Source organism: Halichoerus grypus, chromosome 11, assembly GCF_964656455.1.
Source record: "Halichoerus grypus chromosome 11, mHalGry1.hap1.1, whole genome shotgun sequence".
Taxonomy (NCBI): domain Eukaryota; kingdom Metazoa; phylum Chordata; class Mammalia; order Carnivora; family Phocidae; genus Halichoerus; species Halichoerus grypus.
The window spans coordinates 1,895,647-1,915,196 of record NC_135722.1 but is presented as its reverse complement, the minus strand read 5'-3'; the positions used below and the strand labels follow the sequence as shown (position 1 = coordinate 1,915,196).

General features: G+C 67.1%; 1 protein-coding gene across 1 annotated transcript; it reads left to right on the top strand.

Annotated features, from left to right (window-relative positions):
* The first annotated feature begins 3,266 nt into the window (after positions 1-3,266).
* On the top strand, positions 3,267-18,450 carry TRPM5 (transient receptor potential cation channel subfamily M member 5). Its single transcript, XM_036067812.2, has 24 exons — positions 3,267-3,470; positions 4,051-4,231; positions 4,870-5,036; positions 5,848-6,031; positions 7,139-7,203; positions 7,366-7,557; positions 7,949-8,051; positions 9,319-9,437; positions 9,756-10,079; positions 10,123-10,287; positions 10,360-10,483; positions 10,799-10,944; positions 11,299-11,411; positions 11,613-11,705; positions 11,803-12,061; positions 12,263-12,381; positions 12,571-12,703; positions 12,802-12,976; positions 15,807-15,960; positions 16,391-16,572; positions 16,835-16,967; positions 17,458-17,530; positions 17,865-17,991; positions 18,344-18,450. The coding sequence occupies exons 1-24, from the start codon at positions 3,267-3,269 to the stop codon at positions 18,448-18,450; spliced, it is 3,642 nt and encodes a 1,213-aa protein (XP_035923705.2).
* The last annotated feature ends 1,100 nt before the right edge of the window (positions 18,451-19,550 follow it).

Here is a 19,550-nt window from a genome sequence, read left to right as displayed (position 1 = left end):
GCATCCCTGGTATGGAGCCTGGGGAGAATCCTGCCTTCCAGGGGCTGTGGAGGGACAGCCTCTCTGTGGGTGAGGGCTTCTCTGCCCCAGGCCCAAAGCCAGTGCTTGGGGTGGGTCTGGGCAGCAGGGGTGGCCCCAAGGCCCTGGGTCCTGGACTTCGGTGCAGCATCTGTCCAAACCGCCGGGGAAGGAGGTGGGGGCCTAGCCGGCGCCGGTCCGGGTGGGGAGGCTCCCCCGCACGGCCTTCTCCCGGCTCCGCGCCCTCCACGCCTGTCCTGGGGAGACCCGCAACCTCACCTGGGGGACATCAGGGCTACAGCGTTGCCTGCTGGCCTGCAGAGCTTGGTGTGGGACCGGTGGGTGCCTTCTCAGCGCTACTCTCTCCCTACATCTCAAGGGGGAAGAGAAGGGCCCAGAGAGTCTGAGGGGCTGCCCAAGGTCACACAGCTGGGGGACGAGTTGGACCGGGACCCCTGGGGCCTGGCTGCCTGGCTGTGTCCACACTGGGGCCGTTTCCCTGATGGCCTCCAAGAAGGGGTGGCCGTTTGTCCCCCAAGTGAGAGCCCCCAGTACCTTGGCTGCCAGGGCTGGAGATTTTGCCTCAGTTTCCCTGATCAGGATTTGTGGGATTGGATTCCAACCAGGGCTTAGATAGGCTCCCACCCCTAGCTTCCTTGACTCCCCCCGCACCTCTCCAGGAACAAGGGGGGCCATTAAAGACCCGGACACCTGCTCATGCAAATCCTGCCTGTTTGCATACCCTTCCCACTGGCCCTATTTGCCTGGCCTCTGGCACCATGCCACCCCAGCACCCGGCACAATGCCCAAGTGCCGCCCCAGGCCCCAGGCTGGAGCATGGCATGAGCAGTGGTAGTTGTGGTCCCAGGGATGGCGAGGCCTGCGCTGCACACTCCTGCTCAGGACCACCTGTCCCGTCAGTGAGGACAGGGGCCCGGAGTCAGAGGAGGAACCCCAGCAGCCGCCCACTGCTGTCCCCGCCAGGCCCCCTCCCCGGCCCAGCCAGCGTGAGGCTCACGGAGTTTGAGCCCGTCACTGTTGTCCAGGCCCCAAACCCCCAAGCCCCCCCACACCCAGCTGGGAGCCTCCTGCTTGCAGCGCGCGTCCAGATGTGGCGAGAGATGACCCTACCGGGTAGAGGGCATGACAGGTCCCGGGCGGGCGGGAGGGAGGGCTGTCCCCAGACAGCAGCCCCGAGGGTCCCTGTCCCATCCCCACCCCTGCCCCCACCTCCACCTGTACTCTGGGGTAGAGGAATGTCCCCCAAACCTCGGAATGGGACTTAGCTGGACAATAAGGTCTATGCAGATGTCATTAGTTAAGACGAGGTCACAGTGGGTAGAGTAGGCCCCTATCCAGCAACCGGTGTCCCCGTGAAATGAGGGACATTTGGACAGAGAGACACAGGACAGGCCACGGAAGGATGAAGGCAGAGGCTGAGGCCCAGGGACCACAGCCCAGGACGCCTGGAGCCCCCGGGAAGCAGAGGGGGCCAGGAGGACCCTGCGACACTTTGGTGTTGGACTTCTGGAGCAGGGAGTGAAGGGCTCTAAGCCGCCCGGTCGGTGGGATTTTGTCATAGCTGCCCTGGCCCGTGCCTTGTCGCCTCCCATGCACACCCAGGTCTTTTCCCCAGACACCAGCCTCCCATTAAAAGTCAAGAGTCGCCAGCTCGGAAAGGCCACATTCAAATCGGGCCCAGGTTCCTGCTCTGGAAAGGGGAAGCCAGGAGGATTTGCATCCCACCCGCCGCCCCCGGGGCTGCCTGGACAGAGCCTGAGCGGCTGGAGGCCCAGCCAGGCCTGGATGCAGGGGGTCTGGGGGGGCGGGGGCACCAGCAAGCCTGGCCGCCTCGGCTCCTGGGCCCTCGGCGTTGACGGCTGCAGGGGTGTCCCCAGCGGCCTCACACACGACCACGCACAGTGCATCGCCCCCCGGGGCCGCCCGCTCTCCGAAGAGGGAGCAGAGGGTCCTGCCTCGCCTCTTCCAGCTTCTGGGGCTCCAGGTGGTCCTGGGCTTGGGAGTGCACCCCTCCGGCCTCTGCCTGCAAGGTCAAGTGGGTTTCTACCCTTTTCTTACGAGGACACCAGTCACTGGGTTAGGGGCCACCCGACGACCTCGTCTTGAGCCGATCACCTCTGCAAAGAGCGTATTTCCACAGACGGTTCGCAGGTGCCGGGAGTCGGGACTTGGACGTGTCCGTCTGGGGGACCCAGCGGGGAGGGCCGTGAGGATGCAGGTCCCTGTCCCATGGGCAGAGCCCCGCCCACCACCCACCCTCCCCTCCTGTGTACCCAGGCGGCCGCTCTCTAACGAACAAAGGGTGGGCTGCCTGGGGGGCTGCCAGGGGAAAGGGTTTCACGGAAGGACACGTCCTAGGGGGAGGGGGCCAGCGGGGCTGCCCCAGGGAAGCTGGGAGGGGGTCTGCCGACAGCCCGCATGGACAGGTGGCTGGGCAGCCAAGGGTGGCAGGGGGATGTGGGCTGGCGGGTGGGGGAGACCCCGGGGGATTCGGGCTGGCCGGGGGGGGACCCTGGGGTGCCTGCAGCCAGGTAGGCCCTTGGGAGCCAGCTCCTCGTCACCTGGGCCGGTTGTGGGCCCCCAGCCCTCCGTCCCCGGTGAGTGGGGTGGGGCTAACGTGCCCGACCCGCCTGAGAGAGTCTAGGGTGCAGTGCTGGGCACTGAGCCAGGCAGCGGGCCAGGGCTGGGGCAGGAACTTGGTGGGGAGAGCCTGGGGCAGGGTGCCTTCCTCCCTGGGCCTTCTGGCAAGGAGGGGTGGTCTGTCCCTCCCCCACACCCACATAGTCTTCCCCAGGTCCCCCTCGGCCCCCTGCACCTGAGCTGTGGGCACCAGCCAGCCCCCTCCCCGCCCAGGCACACCCAGGGTGTCCATCCCCATCCTGGGGCCAACGAGGGTGTGGGGAGGGTGGGCTGTGTGTCCGGAAGGCCATAAGACGTTCTGGGTTTCTAGGACAGCTCCCACCAAAGCCTTGGCGGGAGTGGTGACAGGAGTGGTCGGCCAGAGGCGCCCAGGGCGGGGTGAGTAGCAGGACGGGGAGCCAGGTAGAGGGGCCAGGATGCGCCCCCTCCCCGTCTGGGAAGGGGGTGGGGTGAGGGAGGTTCCCCACAACTGAAGCCGGATTGTGAAGGGGGCCTTGTGGACGTCATGGTGGGGCTCTAGGCTGGGCTAGCTGCTGGGGAGGGCCCTGGGGCGGGGACACCTGTTGGTGGCCCCAGTCTCTGTCAGCATGGCAGCCGCTGGCCCCAGCAGGGAGGGGGCAGGGTTCGCCTCTCCTGCCCTCAGAGGTCGGCTCTGTGCCCGCAGGGAGGTCCTCATGCAGGAGGCCGGGGGCACCTGTCCTGGAGGCCCCAGGGCTGCTGCGCCCGGCTCGGAGCCCGGCCTGTGCCGGGGCGAGATCGAATTTGGAGGGTCTGGGAAGAAGCGAGGCAAGGTAAGGGGGCTGCCCTCCCTGCAACACTGAGGCTGGGCCCCCACGCCCTGGGGGCCAACCACCGAGTGCTTGTTCCACTCCTGAGCTCCCACCTCCTCCCCTGAGCACAGAGCCCCCCGTGCCTGCTCACTCGGGACTGAATTCAGAGCCCCTGGGCCGGCAAGGTGCAGAGCTCCTGGTGCCCTCTGGCCCCCACCTCCTGCCCCTGCACGGCACATCCAGGACCCCTCCTCTCTCCACCCCCCACCCCCTGTGGAGAGGGAAGCAAGGCCTAGACAGGAGTCAGGGCTGCCTGGGGCACAGGCAGATCAAGGCAGGACCACCTGAGCCCTGGTTTCCTGCTGCCACCCTGCCCCTAAAGGGGTTCAGCCTCTCTCCTCATCCCCCAGTGCCCAGTGCCCCCATGTCCCCTGTGCCCAGTGCCCCCCAGTGCCCAGGGCCCCCATGCCCAGTGCCCCAGTGCCCCCAGTGCCCCCCAGTGCCCAGTGCCCCCCAGTGCCCAGTGCCCCCCAGTGCCCAGTGCCCCATGCCCAGCACCCCCCCCCACCCTGCACCCTGAGGCTGCCATCCTGCCCTGCAGTTCGTGAAGGTGCCCAGCGATGTGGCCCCCTCCGAGCTCTTCGACCTCCTGCTGGCCGAGTGGCACCTGACTACTCCCAACCTGGTGGTGTCCCTGGTGGGCGAGGAGCGGCCGTTCGCCATGAAGTCCTGGCTGCGGGATGTCCTGCGCAAGGGGCTGGTGAAGGCAGCTCAGAGCACAGGTGAGGCCCCCCCAGAGCCGAGCGGGGAGCACCCCAGCCCCCTGGCCTATGTGGCTCCCTCCGCGTGGCCTGCAATGGGAGCAGCTCCTGGGGATGCAGGGCAGCGGCTGAGGTCCCCCAGGTTCAGGTCTCCCCCAGGAGCTGCAGGCCTCCCCCCATGGGCCTTGATGAGATGCCCCCAGGGGAGGCAGCCCTTCTGCACCCCATGCCTGCGGGTCGGCCCCCACTGCCCTCCCCGCCTCCCTCAGGGGAGCAGCCTGGCTGGACTGGGTCAGAACCAGATTACTAGGCTCCATGTCCGGGCCGGCTGAACCTGCAGAAAACCCAGTGCAAGGTCGTGGGCTTTCTGAGCTCCCTCGCCACAGAGGGGATCATTGGGGCAGCAAAGGAAAAGGCCGACAGACCCCACAGGGCCGAGGGCTTCCTAATTTGGAGAAACCCTCGCAGGCTCTTGTCCCCGGCCCAGACAACGGGGCGGAGCTGTGGCCTGTTGCCCAGGGTGCCACCCGGGGGCCCACTCCCAGCTGACACCCACAGGTGGGAGAGGTGCTGTGGCTCCCATGGGCCTGGGGACCTGGGCCTACCAGCTGGTGGGGGAGGACCTGGGGGCCACGGGCACACTGAGCCCCATGCCGCAGGGGCCTGGATCCTGACCAGCGCGCTCCGAGTGGGCCTCGCCCGGTACGTGGGACAGGCCGTGCGTGACCACTCGCTGGCCAGCACGTCCACCAGGGCCCGTGCGGTGGCCATCGGCCTTGCCTCTCTGGGCCACGTCCTGCACCGTCAGCTTCTGGACGATGCCCAGGTAAGCGTCTGTCTTGGAGCACCACGGCCGCTGGGCAAGGTGGACCTAGGAGGCAGGGAGGGGCCCACAGCCCCCAAGTATCCCCCACCCCAGGGTGGGAGGGGGTCCGCCGAGGATGCCACCAGTGCAGTCTTGAAGGCTGACCACAGCCGCCCATCTGCTGCCCATGGGGCATTTGGCAAACACCTCCTGAGGCTCTCTGCGTACCAGGCCCGCAGTGGACAGAGTAGCCTCTGCCCTGGGTGGGGGGTGGGGTGGGGCTCTGGGGTGAGGCAGGATCCTGAAGGGTTGAGACACTGAGGGGAAGTTGTGGGAGGGGAGCAGGGAGAGGGGAGAGGGAGAGGGAGAGGAGGGAGAACGAGGGAGGAGGAGGAGGAGGGCGAGGAGGGGGAGGAGAAAGGAGGAGGGGAGAGGGGAGGGGAAGGAAGAAGGAAAGGAAGCAGGAGGGGGAGGGGGGGGCCCGGCATGCGGCCAGCAGGTGGCAGCATTGCCTAGGGAATAGCATGGGGAGGGGTCGCCCGGCTCCCAGCCAGCACTGACGGACCCTCTGCCCAGGACCAGGATGAGGCCCAGACGGTCACAGCAAGCCTGGGCGACCCCGGGCGAGCGGGCTCGGCTCCCAGCCCAGGGTCTGTCTAAGGCAGGGCCGGGCAGCGCGGGGAGCTTCGTCCGCCCGGGTGCGGTCTGGAGGACCCACTCCCCGCCCTGCCTGCCCCTGGGCCCCAGGCGCCTGCTGCGCGGCCCTCCCTCTGGCTGGGGGTGGGAACAGGCCCGGCCCCGGCCTCATGCTGTGTGCGGGGTGGGGGTCCAGGAGCACAGCCCCGTCCACTACCCCACGGACGACGGCAGCGGCCAGGGCCCCCTCTACTCCCTGGACAACAACCACGCCCACTTCATCCTGGTGGAGCCTGGGCCCCCCGGGAAGGGGGACGGGCTGACGGAGCTGAGGCTGAGGCTGGAGAAGCACATCTCGGAGCAGAGAACTGGCTATGGGGGTGAGGCCTGGGGAGGGGGTTGCGGCGGGGGGGGTCCCGGGGGCACAGCGTGTGGGCAGGGCTGGAAGGGCCACCGGTGGGCAGGGTAGGGCATTCCGGGCTGAAGGCACTGAGCACACGTGGGTGCGGAGACCGGGCTGGGATGGGAGGCTGCCAGCGGGTTGGCGGGTGCACAGCTAGGGGTGTAGCCCTGCCAGGCAGCGGCATTCCCGCCGGATGGCCGAGTAGTTGCCAGCGTGTTTGCACCCGGCGCCCCTGGCCAGAGGCTCTTCCTGTGGGCTCAGGACTTTGGGAAGAAAGCGGATCTGCAAGTTTTGAGAGGCCCATTTCCCTGTACCAGCCAGGAGGTACGCTGCCACCAGAGGGCAGCGTTACCTGAGGAATAGGCCCCGCCGCAGCCAGCGGTGGGTTTGAAAGCTGGATTAACTCTGGTGTGTAACAAAAATGTATACACAAAACATGATTGCTTATGATATTTATAAGCAATATAAAATATTTATCAACTGAGTGTTCTTTAAAAATGAAAACACAACCAAAGGCATGTTTAAACCACAGAGGTGGTGCGGTGCTCCGGTTTGTGGAAGCCTGGATGGCCCCACACACTGATCTAGCCTCCAGATTCGATCAGGAGGCCCCTGCCGGGAGCCTGCTGGCCCCTGCCTGCCCAGCACCAGCTGGCCTCACATTCCGAAGTCTCGTTTCTGGTTTATGTTTGGGGGACCAACAGGCCAGGGCCCCTCCTTTACCTTTTTGGCTTGCTTCTGTGGGCCTCCAACGGTCTTCAGGGCAGCTGGAGAGCTTTCTGCCACGATAGGGGTGGATGCTGGGCACCTAATTGTGGCTGGTGCGGCTGGGACTGCACGTTTGACTTCACTGACATTCCTACTGTGGAAATAGCCGTGAGTGGCCAGAATGGTCCCCAGGTGAAGGGGCTGGTGTGTGCGATGGCCAGCCTGGAGCCCACGTTCACTAGAAACTGCCTCTGGGCCAGCATTTGCCCAGAAAATGTGGTGGGTTGATGGTCTGAGCAGGCAGCCACCCCACGGGGAGGGTGCCAGCCCCCCCGCCCGGGCACCAGAGCAGACCTCACGGGCGCTCTGTCCACAGGCGCCGGCAGCATCGAGGTCCCGGTCCTCTGTCTGCTGGTCAATGGTGACCCCAGCACCCTGGAGGTAGGGCGGGGGGACGGGGCGGGGGCCTGGCGGGAGCCCCCCGGGCCGGCCGTGGCTGCCTGCAGGGCCCTCCCCGGCCTGGGACGGGGCACCTCCAGCACGTGGGCTCAGGACGGCACCCACGCTGATGTGGGGTCCACTCTCCCCACTGTGCTGCCTCAGAGGATTTCCAGGGCCGTGGAGCAGGCTGCCCCGTGGCTGATCCTGGCAGGCTCAGGGGGCATCGCAGACGTGTTGGCCGCCCTGCTGAACCAGCCCGACCTCCTGGTGCCACAGGTGGCCGAGAAGCAGTTTAAAGAGAAGTTTCCGGGCGAACATTTCTGCTGGGAGGACATCGTACACTGGACCGAGCTGGTAGGAGCCTCCCAGGACTGTGGGGTCCAAAGGCCGAGGCCCTCCTCCCCGTCCCATCCCCTTCTCCTGGGGGGGGAGCTGGCCCAGGGGGAAACTCCTCCTGGGCGCCTCCGTGCCCCCAGCCCACACAGAAGTCCCAGGCTCCTCCCCCTCCCCACGACGCCTCCAAACTGGCTCTGCCTTAGGCCCTCGGAGCAAGGGACCTGGGAGCGAGCCCCCTGGGCTGGGGTGCTGCCCCGGTGCCCTGGGCAGCCGGCTGGCCTGCTCGCTAGGACCTGCCTCACACGCCAAGTGCCCGGCCGGTGCCTCCATCCGTGGTGGGCCTGTGGCCTGCCCACCGGCCTGCCCTCTGCCCCCAGGGCCACCTCAGGGCCTTTGTCCTATGTCCCAGCTGCAGAACATCACCTCCCACCCGCAACTGCTCACCGTGCACGACTTCGAGCAGGAGAGCTCCGAGGAGCTGGACACCGTCATCCTTAAGGCGCTGGTGAAAGGTGAGGGCCCCAGGCGGAGGCGGGGAGGCCAGCCACTGCTCCCCACGGCCCCGGGCTCTGCGCCTGGCGCGGGGCTGCTTCCCACACCCTGTCCCATCGCGGCTCTCACCCTGCGGGCCTGGCACGTGGGGCAGGGCCACCCCCCAGGTGGGCCGTCCGCAGCCGGGACTCCTGGGACGGCATCCCTCTGCTGTGTGTGTGCGTGCGCGCCTGTGTACGTGTGAGCACCCGCGTGTGCGTGTGCATTTGCACACGTGTGCATGGGTGTGTGTGCCTGTGTACTTGTGAGCATGTGTGCACGCAACTGTGTGTGGTGAGAGCATGTGTGCGTGTGCACGTGTGCGGACACCTGTGTGAGCGCGAGTGTGCGTGCGTGTGCGGCCCGGCGCTCACATTTCCAGCAGCACATGTAACAGAACTGGAGTGACACAGAGATGACCCACAGATCCGCACAGGGTCGTGTTTGCCAGGTTTTAGGTCTGCTATGTTTTACCATAATTTAAGAAACTATTTAAGTGTCCAATCCAGGGGCTTTTAGTCCATTTGCAAGTTGTCAACCATCCCCACCGTCTAATGCCGGAACACCTTCACTGCCCCCAAAGCAAGCTGGCAGCCGTCTGGCACGCCCTGTTTCCTGGGCCCCTGGCGCCCACTGGCTTGTGTTCTGCCTGGACGGATGTGCCCTTTTGGGGCCCTTCCCATCAATGGGCTACGGTGTGTGGCCTTCGGCTCCTGTCACTGCATCGCCCAGGCCGCGGCACGGGTGGGTGCCTCATTGCTTTTTAAGGCTGAGGGATCTTCCACGGTGTGCAAGGACTGCCTTGTGTTTCCCTGTTCCTTGATCAACGACACTGGGCTGATTCACCATCCGGCTGTCACTCAATATGCTTTTCATATTGGAGACCAGCCGTGCCAAGGGACTGACCTTGGGGAAGCCAGACATAGACCCAGGCCCGGAGGGGCAGTTTGGGGCCGGGATGCCCTGGAGGGAGGGAGGGGACGCTCCTCCAGACAGGCCGTCCACTCCCTCCAGCTCCGCTCACCCCGTCCCATCAGGGTCCCCGGGGCCGGCGTTTCTGCCGCGGTTCCCAGCACCGGCTTCTGGGAGTCTTGCAACATTGGGAGGCTCTCACCATTATTCAGAGGGTGTGAAGCAGGCTGCGGTTCCCGGGCTGTGTGTCCGGAAGACCACCGTGAGGGGCCCTGTGCCCACCGGCCCTGTGGACCCCTGGGTTGGCCCCTCACCTCCCGCCCGCTCTGCCCGCAGCCTGCAAGAGCCACAGCCAGGAAGCACAGGACTACCTGGATGAGCTCAAGCTGGCCGTGGCCTGGGACCGCGTGGACATCGCCAGGAGCGAGATCTTCAACGGGGACGTGGAGTGGAAGGTGCCCGCCTGCCAGCCAGCTGATTCCTCCTGAGCCGCATTTCTGTCCGACACAGGGCGGGGGCCGTGTCAAGGGCCTGGGGGCAGACGGTGTTCCCAGGGCCACTGACGGGCCCCTTCCTGCCTGCTGTGGCCCAGGGGGGCGGGGAGGCCAGGGCACCTGCTGGGGGCTCCTCGCACACGGCCCCCAGGGAGGACTGGTGGCCCCTGGTGGCCCGGAGCCGGCTCGGAGGGACAGGAGCTGGGGGGCTCCCCGTGCACCAGCTCCCACTCACTCTGCCTGTCTCCCCCACCTGGGCATGTCCCGTGGCGGCCCCAGTCCTGTGACCTGGAGGAGGTGATGATGGACGCGCTGGTGAGTGACAAGCCCGAGTTTGTGCGACTCTTTGTGGACAACGGCGCCGACGTGGGGGACTTCCTGACGTACGGGCGGCTACAGCAGCTCTACCGTTCGGCGCCCCCCAAGAGCCTGCTCTTCGACCTGCTGCAGCGCAAGCACGAGGAGGGCCGGCTGACACTGGCCGGCCTGGGCGCCCAGCAGGCCCGCGAGCCGCCCGTGGGCCTGCCCGCCTTCTCCCTGCACGAGGTCTCCCGCCTGCTCAAGGACTTCCTGCACGACGCCTGTCGCGGGCTCTACCAGGAGGTGAGCGGGCCGGCGGCCGGGAGGGGCTGGGCCAGGCCGCCAGGAGGCTGACGGCCCTGTCCTCCAGGAACGGGGACCGGCCAGGCGGCCCGAGGGCCGGAAGTGGCTGCTGGATCTGAACCGAAAGAGCGAGAACCCCTGGCGGGACCTGTTCCTCTGGGCCGTGCTGCAAAACCGCCACGACATGGCCACCTACTTCTGGGCCATGGTGGGTTGGCCTCGGGCCCCTGGGGGGCGGGGAGGGGCGGGGCAGGCCGCCTCCTCTCACCCTGCCTCCTAGGGCCAGGAGGGGGTGGCCGCCGCTCTGGCCGCCTGCAAGATCCTCAGAGAGATGTCGCGCCTGGAGACCGGGGCGGGGGTGCACTGCACTGTGAGCGAGGCCAAGTACGAGCAGCTGGCCCTGGGTGAGCCACCGGCCCGGCGCCCAGCCTCCGCACGCAGCGGGGGCCTGGGGTCCACTCAGAGGCTCCTCCTAGTGGGGAGGCGGACCCTAACATTCTAACAGAGGGACAGAGGGGTCCTCGGCGGTGGCCCTGGGCACACACTGGGTCCTGCTGGGGGTCGGTCGGGGCACATGGGGTGACGATGGGGGGAGGGAAGGGCAGGGCAGGCGGGGACAGCCAGGGTCCTTGCGGGAAGCTGGGCGCGGCTCGGGCACAGGAGGGAGGAGGCCGGGGGCTGTGGCCCTGTGGGTACCAGCGGCCGGTGTCCCCGGGCAGGTCTCTTCTCCGAGTGCTACAACAACAGTGAGGACCGTGCGTTCGCCCTGCTGGTGCGCAGGAACCGCTGCTGGAGCAGGACCACCTGTCTGCACCTGGCCACCGAGGCCGACACCAAGGCCTTCTTTGCCCACGATGGGGTGCAGGTGAGCGTCTGGCTTCAGGGAGGGCCGCCCCCCCCCCGCCTCCACTCTTCAAGTCGTGGTCACGCAGGGCAGGGGGCGCAGGAGGGGAGCTCCGCTCCTGGAAGGCACCTGCCTGGCTTCCTTCTCGCTGCCCCCGGCCAGACCTTTGTCTGCCTCGGATCTCAGCAGAGGTGCCGCCTCCTCCACTCGGCCCTCCCGCACCCCCGAACCCGGCCTCCCTCCCCCCCGTGAAGGGTCCTCCCCCCCGGGATGCAGGGCGAGGCTTCGGCTGAGCCTGGGAGGGCGCGCCTGGTGCCGGGCACAGGTGAGCAAAGGTGTGGGGGTGGGAGGCCAGCGGCGGTGCCTTCCTTTCAGGCCTTCCTGACCAAGATCTGGTGGGGGGACATGGCATCGGGCACGCCCATCCTGCGGCTGCTGTGTGCCTTCCTCTGCCCGGCCCTCATCTACACCAACCTCATCACCTTCAGGTGTGTTGGGCGCAGGCAGCTGCCATTTTGCCGGCCGCGGGCGGTGGCGGGGGGGTGGGCCTGGGCTTCGCGGGTGCCGCTGGGGGTGCGTCTCCGGCAGCCGTGTGCGCCCCCTGTGCGCAGACCTTCTCAGTGCACTCAGCACTTCCTTTGCTGGCTGGTGCCCTCCCCGTGGGCCCTGAGGGTCCCCTGTGCTTGCAGCGAGGAGGTCCCGCTGAGGACGGGCCCCGAGGGCCTGCAGGAGCTGGACAGCCTGGACACGGAGAAGAGCCTGCTCTGCAGCCCGGGCAGCGGGTGAGGGCCGTGGGGCGGGCTGGCCAGGGGGTGGCACTCACGCCTTGGCGTACGGGCCGCCCGCCTCACCGCCGGCTGTGGTCTCCTTGTGCTGCAGGCTGGAGGAGTTGGCTGAGGCACCAAGGGCTCAGGGCGACCGAGGGCCGCGTGCTGCCTTCCTGCTCACACGCTGGCGCATGTTCTGGGGCGCGCCCGTGACCGTGTTCCTGGGGAACGTGGTCATGTACTTTGCCTTCCTCTTCCTGTTCACCTACGTCCTGCTGGTGGACTTCAGGCCACCTCCTCAGGGGCCATCTGGGCCTGAGGTCACCCTCTACTTCTGGGTCTTTACACTGGTGCTGGAAGAGATCCGGCAGGTCAGTGGTGGGCCGAGCCCACTGAGCCCTGATCCTGGCTCCAGGCTGAGCCCTGATCCCAGCCCACTGAGCCCTGATCCCGGCTTCAGGCTGAGCCCTGATCTCAGCTCCAGGCTGAGCCCTGATCCCCGTCGACCCCAGCCTGGGCTGGGCAGGGCTGTCTCCAGTGAGCTGTCAGCAGACTGTCTGCCCCTCTGCCAGGGATTCTTCACAGACGAGGACACACATCTGGTGAAGAAGTTCACACTCTACGTGGAAGATAACTGGAACAAGTGTGACATGGTGGCCATCTTCCTGTTCATTGTCGGTGTCACCTGCAGGTCTGTGGGGCCCAGAGGCCTGACGGGGGCCAGCTCGGTTGGGCCGGTGGGCAGGGCCACCTGCAGGATGAAGCCACGAAAGGCCTCAGACATCCCGGCTTGTCTCTGGCGCCCGCACTGTGTGTCCTGGAGGACGCTCCTTCCCCTCTCTGGGCACTAGCGGCCCATCCAACCCACCCCCTCCCCCAGGATGGTGCCCTCCATGTTTGAGGCGGGCCGCACAGTCCTTGCCGTTGACTTCATGGTGTTCACGCTCCGGCTCATCCACATCTTCGCCATCCACAAGCAGCTGGGCCCCAAGATCATCATCGTGGAGCGCATGGTGAGCCGCCGGCTGCGCCTGAGCCCGCCTGGCTCAGTGGTGGGTGAGAGAGCGTCCCCCAGCCGGGCGACTGCTAACTCTCTGCTTCCCCCCCGGAGATGAAGGACGTCTTTTTCTTCCTCTTCTTCCTGAGCGTGTGGCTCGTGGCCTACGGCGTGACCACGCAGGCGCTGCTGCACCCCCACGACGGGCGCCTGGAGTGGGTCTTCCGCCGCGTGCTCTACCGGCCCTACCTGCAGATCTTCGGGCAAATCCCACTGGACGAGATCGATGGTTAGCACATGGCCGGGGGGGGGGCGCGCCTTTGAGCTGGCTGCAAGGACCCCACGCTTTGCGGTGCAGCCAGATGGGGTCTGGTTTACAGCCTCCTTTTAAAACACAATGGACACGGGGCCCTTGAGAGGGCTCTTCCGGGGTCACATGAGGCCCCAGCCAGGAGCTAGCTGAGATGGGGAAGTCCCTGAGGCTGGCCCCCAGGCCCCACAGCCCAGGGACAGCTCCGGGCTGATTTCTGTTGATCACAGGGACCCGGGACTTGGGGCACCAGGCTAGGAACTGAGGCACAAGGAGGCTGCAAAGCGGACAGGGCCCATCCCAGTCCATCCCTCACCGTCATGGGGCCGATCCACGCACTGGTGCTTCTGCCCTCCTGGGCGGCCCTGTTGCACAGCGGGCCTCCCTGTCCCCCACCCCCCTGCCAGAGGCTCCGCACCGGGCCCCGGGCCCGCCTGCTGGCAAGGCCCCTCTGCCGAGAGGCCGTCCCTGACAGCGCCCTTGCTGCTTCCGGGGACACACCCCAGTGTGCGCGCCTATCAGAGGGTGTAGGTGTCTCCAGCTGGCCCTCGTGCAGGCTGAGGGCCAGTGGGGGCTCCAAGAATTTCCCAGGCAGGGGGTACCGTCGGGAGGCGGAGCTGCTCCTCCGTCAGGGGCTGGGTGGTGACAGGTGCAGGGGAGCCCTGACGTGGGGGCCAGAGACACCTGTACTGGCCCTGGAGACGGCTAGGATTCGGTGAGGAGGAGGAGGGGGGGGAACCAGACCCTCCAGGAAGGTGAGCCAGCGCCAGAGGCCCATGTGAGGACTCAGGGAGGGGCGTCTGCTCCGGCTGGTGCAGGACCGGGGCCACCCGGGGCCCCAGGGCAGTCACGGGCGCACCGCGTCTAAGGCCTGACCCGACCACCGGAGCTAGTGAGGCGGGGTCAGCATGCCCGCCACCCGCGGGATGGATTTGTCAACGGGGTGAGAGCGGGAGTGATGCAGACATGGGCCGCCAGGATGGGGAGGGGCGCCACCGCCAGGGCAATCAGCTAACTGGGGTGTTCTGTAGGCCCATTTCCTTGGTCTGTTGGTGTGGGCTGCCCCTGTGACTCCTCGGTGTTTGCTCTTCCGCAGTGTTCCAGGCCCTTAGTTTCAGCCTCCCTCCCCGTACGGCCCCTGGCCGCCCTGTCCTGCGGGGGCCCTTGGGAGGCGGGGAGCGCTGGGTCCCTCGGAGGGCCACATCTCGGGCCCCAGCCACACGTTGGTATGGGGGGACAGTGGTGTGTGGTGGGGTCACGGCCCCTGTTCCCCAGGAGCCCGGGGCTACCCAGGGAGGGCAGAGGGAGTGCAGGCCTCCCCCCAGCCCCTGGGCTGCCTCAGGAGGCCAGAGTGCTGTAGCAGCAAGCCCGTGACTAGGGCCAGGCCTGGGCCGGCTCCCTGAGGGTCCCGGGCAGGCCCCTTCCCCTCTTGGGGCTGGGCTTCCTGTCTGCTCAGGCCTCGGTAACCCCACCACGGGGCGGCAGGGCTCGGCTGAGTCACTCACATGCAGCCAGTGGGCCTGGGGCCCAGAGTGCCACCCTGCCCGCCCCGTCCCTGCACGCCAGGCGGGAAGCCCCGGGGCTGACTTCAGTCCGGCTTCAGCCCCAGGGACAATTTAATTTCCAGCCTGGCCTGGTGGCACCTCTGGGGGGGTCACGGGGGTCTCCCTGCTTCGGAGCGTGAGCACTGGGGGAGGGTCATCGCCCTTCAGCATGCTCAGCAGCTCCCCGTGGGTGGCCCGGCACAGAAACTCCCTCAGGGGAAAGTGGGAGAGGCTCCCCTCCCGGGGGGGGGGGGGCGGGGGGAGACACAGACACAGGAAGACAGGCCCTGTAAGCCCGACACGGGCGCACAGCGTGGGGACACAGGTACACACACGCAGACAGAGACCGAGGCCTCACAGCACGGACACCCAGAGAGGCAGCCGTGGGAACGGTCCAGCGTGCAGGCGTGGGCAGCGTCCACACGGGCGCGCGGGCGCACGCACATATGCGGCCACAGGCCCCCTCCTGAAGAAGATGCGGCAAGCATGCCGGGCGCCCATGGCCTGTGCGCTCACGCTCTGCTCCTTCCTCCCACGCCTCCTGTCCCGTGAGCGTGGGGGTGCTGGCTGGTGAGGGGCCAGAGCTGCGATCCCCGGGCCCCCCAGGGCACGCCCGCCCAGGGTGCAGAGCTCAGCCTGCTCCCAGATCGCACACTCATTCCCACTGGCGGGAGAATGTTCTGTGAGCTGGCCCAGAGGTGCTCTGTGTCCACACTGCCTGTGGCATTCAGGGTCAAGGGCGGTGTGGCCAGATGAGCTTTGGAGATGGTGCAGACTTGCCCCCCCCGCTGGGTGCCACGTGACAGGCTTTAGTGTTATAAAGGCCCTGACAAGTCCTGCAGGGGGGAGACAGGGTCACCCCTCGCCTCGGCCAGCTCTCTCCACACCAGCTTCGAGCACAGCCCTTGGTGGTGGTAGTGGTGGGCAATGCACACACCTACCAGCAGAAACTGGGGTCCTCTGTGCCCCATCCCCCAGATGGCCTTGGCTCTGCCCCCAGAACCTGTGGTCCTGCTGTGACCGCAGTCAGGAGGAGGTGGGGGAGTGGGACCAGTGCCCCTGGCTGACTGTCTCCCTGGTTTGCCAGGACCTGGGGTGTCCTAACACAAGAACTTTCAGTGCTAAGCCCGATAATCCCCAGCCAACCAGGGTAGCTGGGCCACCCGGCCAGTGCCCTCCACCCCTGGGTGGCCTCACCCCGAGGAAGCTCTCAAGATCGGAGGGTGTCGGTCCAGGCGGCCCCCACCATGCCACTTGTGTTTCAGAAGCCCGCGTGAACTGCTCCCTGCACCCCCTGCTGCAGGAGGACTCCCCCTCCTGCCCGAACCTCTATGCCAACTGGCTGGTCATCCTCCTGCTAGTCACCTTCCTGCTGGTCACCAACGTGCTACTCATGAACCTGCTGATCGCCATGTTCAGGTGGTCCGCTCCCCGTGCTCCCTCCATGTGTGGGGGGCCCCAGGGACCCCAGTGCCCAGCCCTCTAGGCCTTGGGCTGCGGGGGCCTCTCCGCACCCCCGCCCCCGGAGGGACTGGAGCCTGGACCACAGGCTGAGGGAGGGCAGGGCCCCGAGGAGGCGGTGGGGCGAATGACAGGCGTGGGGAAGGGTGGCTCCCAGGGCAGGTTTGCACCAGGGAAGCCTAGGCTTGTCCAGGAGAGCAGAGGGGACGGTGAAGACCCTACGTGAGCGAACCCCGTTCTAGACACACCCCGCAGAGGGCAGTGAGGGAGTGGAGACAATCATAGAACTGGGGGGGCCTCCGGGAATGGTGTGGGGCCGCAGCAGGGACCAGGACGGAGGACCCGGGAGGCCCACACGTGTTCCACCACCCACACGCGGGCCCCACAGCTACACGTTCCAGGTGGTGCAGGGCAATGCCGACATGTTCTGGAAGTTCCAGCGCTATCACCTCATCGTGGAGTACCACGAGCGCCCCGCCCTGGCGCCGCCCTTCATCCTCCTCAGCCACCTGAGCCTGGTGCTCAAGAGGTTCTTCCAGAAGGCGGCCGGGCAGAAACGGGAGCACCTGGGTGAGGCCACAGGGCTGGATACAGCCTGGCGGCCCTGGACCGCATGGAAGGGGACGGGCGACGTGCTGGGTGGGCAGGCGCGCGGAGGCGTGGGTCCCCTCCTCAGCCCCCCGCCAGCACAGGCTGAGCCCATCGCCTTCCTCCCCCTCACACCATGGGCCCGTCTGCAGCGATCCGGAGGGCGGGGGGCTTGCCCTGGGCTCCCCTGGCCCCGAGGCCCACCTGGCTCCAGCCAAGCCTGTGGCCGCCCTGGCCTTCCCAGAGAGAGACTTGCCGGAGCCCCTGGACCAGAAGATGGTCACCTGGGAGGCAGTTCAGAAGGAGAACTACCTGAGTAAGCTGGAGAAGCAGAAGAAGGACAGCGAGGAGGAGGTGCTTCGGAAAACCGCCCACAGGTGCGTGGGGGCTGCACGGGTGCCCTGGAGACCCCGGCCTGGACGCCAGGGCTGTGTCCCCTGCGGGCCGCCAACAGGGGCTGGCAGAGCGGGCGAAGGGCCTGCCGAGGGACGGCCGGATGCCTAGCGGGGTGCCAGAGGTTGTAAGATCCCCCGGGACCTCTGCCCCCATCACCGCCGAGCGGCTGGTGGCCTTAAAGCTGGTGTGGCTGCCACCTGCCGGGCGCAGTTCTGAGCTGGGGAGGCTGAAGCTGAGAGGGGCAGAGGGGCTGATATAGGTGGGGTCCTCCTTGCTCTGGGTCCCCCTGAAATGGTCCATCCCAGCAGTCCCTTCAGGCCTCCTGCCTGCCCTTGTCGCCCGCTCTTGCTGGCAGTCACTCAGCCCCATCGAGCTCCCAGGGAGGGCAGAAGGGCTCTGCACCCAGATCTGGGGACCATGGGGAGATCGCCCAAAGGCGGAGCACCCTGTGCCCACCAGCTTCTGCTGCAGGGTGGAGTCTGTAGCCCAGTACCTCGGGGGGCTGAGAGAGCAAGAAAAGCGCATCAAGCGTTTGGAGTCACAGGTAGGCAGGCAGACCACGCGCTCTTCTGACCGGGGCCCTCACCCACAGCCCTGCACCCCAACATCCAAACCACCGGGCCCGCACCCAGGCTTCGGCTCAGCAGGCAGGGCGAGGCCCTGGGGGGTGCAGTACCTGTCCCTGTCCCCATATGTGACTTCAGGGACAGCGCGCCCTCCCTGGGGGGGTCCTGCCCTTTGGACCCCCTCACCTGTCCATTCTCCACACCTGGAACCTCGCCCTCATGCCCGTTCCCTCCAGCACAGCTACCAGAGGGGAGGGTCATGGGGTAGCAGGGCCCTGGGGCCCCCCTGGATGCCTCTCCCTCCTCCTTCAGATCAACTACTGCGCGGTGCTCCTGTCCTCCGTGCCCCCGCCGTCCTCCGTGCCCCCGCCGTCCTCCGTGCCCCCGCAGTCCTCCATGCCCCCGCCGTCCTCCGGGGCTCGGAACGGCGCCTACTGCAGTAAGTGTGCATCTGGGGAAGACACAGCTGAGGAAGGGGCACAGGCTGGCCCAGGGACAGGCGGAGGACTGTTGCGCTGTGCCCTGTCATCTGCCTTCCCGTCCTGGGAGAGGACTGGCCCAGGCCTCGATGGCCCACGGCTGGCGACGTCTTAGGGGTGGGGCAGGTGCCCTCTGCTGGAGCCCCCCACCTCAGCCGGCACGAGGGCGTGGCCACTCAGACTCTGGAGGCTCCCCACCTCCTCCCGGCTGGGGCCACCGTGTCCTGTGCTCGTGTGCGTGAGCCACCTCTCCCTTGCCTGGGCCGGCCCCACCGGACACCCAGCAGCTGAGGGGTCTTCCTTCCTCAGCAGACTCCCAGACCTTCAAAGGTGGACACCAGCAAGCCTCTGCTGGCCTCCGAGGGGATGCAGGCAGCAGCGAGCACCCAGAGGCTGGCCGGCGGCTCTCAGACACCTGAACCGCTTGACGGTCCGCACACGGGGCCCACCTCTCCCAGTGCTCCGATCATGACGGGCAGGCAGGGACACGGCCCTTAGCCAGCCATCCCAGGCCCTACAGACACACCAAATGTCCCCCACCTCTTGCGGGGCCCTCATGGGACGTGGCTCTAGTGCCCTCATCAGAAGAAACCACCCCTCGCCCTGCCCGGCACCTTCCCTGGGACCTCTCTCCACGCGGAAGCACGGCGCACGGTGGGCCCTCTCCAGACTGGGGGAGCCCCTGGGTCCCTCCCTAGGCCGAAGCACCTCCTGTCTGGTGGGCAACAGTTTGGGGCCCATACCTGTCTCCTACCCAATCTGTGTCACCTGTTAAAACTCATTTTTTGGAAACACTAGCGGCTAGAACTTCTGCCCTTTAGGACCTGGAGGCGGGTGTGGACTGTGCACGCTGGCTCCCAGCCCTGCACACCCTCACCGGCTCACGTGGCAAGTGCCGGACCATGTCTAGCCTGGCTCATAGCCCCAGGACACTGCCCAAGAGGACTCACCTCTGGCCCCCCGGCTGCTTTCTCCTAAGAGCACACACCCACACCCAGTCAGTAAAGGCCACAGGGCAGCGAGCGGGTTTACCTGCCTGTGAGAGGGGTTCCAGGCTCCTGTGCGGGCCCGAGCTAGGGCGAGTGGCTAGCCACGTTGGTCCCCCTTTCCCTCAGGGGCCTGGGGCTGGGCCAGCACGCTGGCCAGTCTCTGCTATGTCCTCCACCAGGCACGGGGGGACATGCTTGTCCCGGTCTGCCTTCCCTGGCACCCTCAGGGGCCAGTGCTCCTTCCCCCACCGCTGGGCCCGGGCACACCAGCAGGGTCCCTGCACAGAGCTCAGCTGTTCTGGCGATGTGGTCCCAGGACACTGGTCATCATCACACACAGCCCAGGCAAGCCAGAGCTAAGGGGCAAGAGTGGCCAGGGCTGGGGAGGGCCCCTGCCCCCACTCACATGCTGGCCTCCTAGAGACCCATTTCATCAAGATTCCTTGTCCCCAGCCCTGTTGGGGGCAGAGGCTGGACAGCTGGGATTATGAGCTCACCCCTAGAGGTGCCCGGGGCCTTCTGCACCTCTT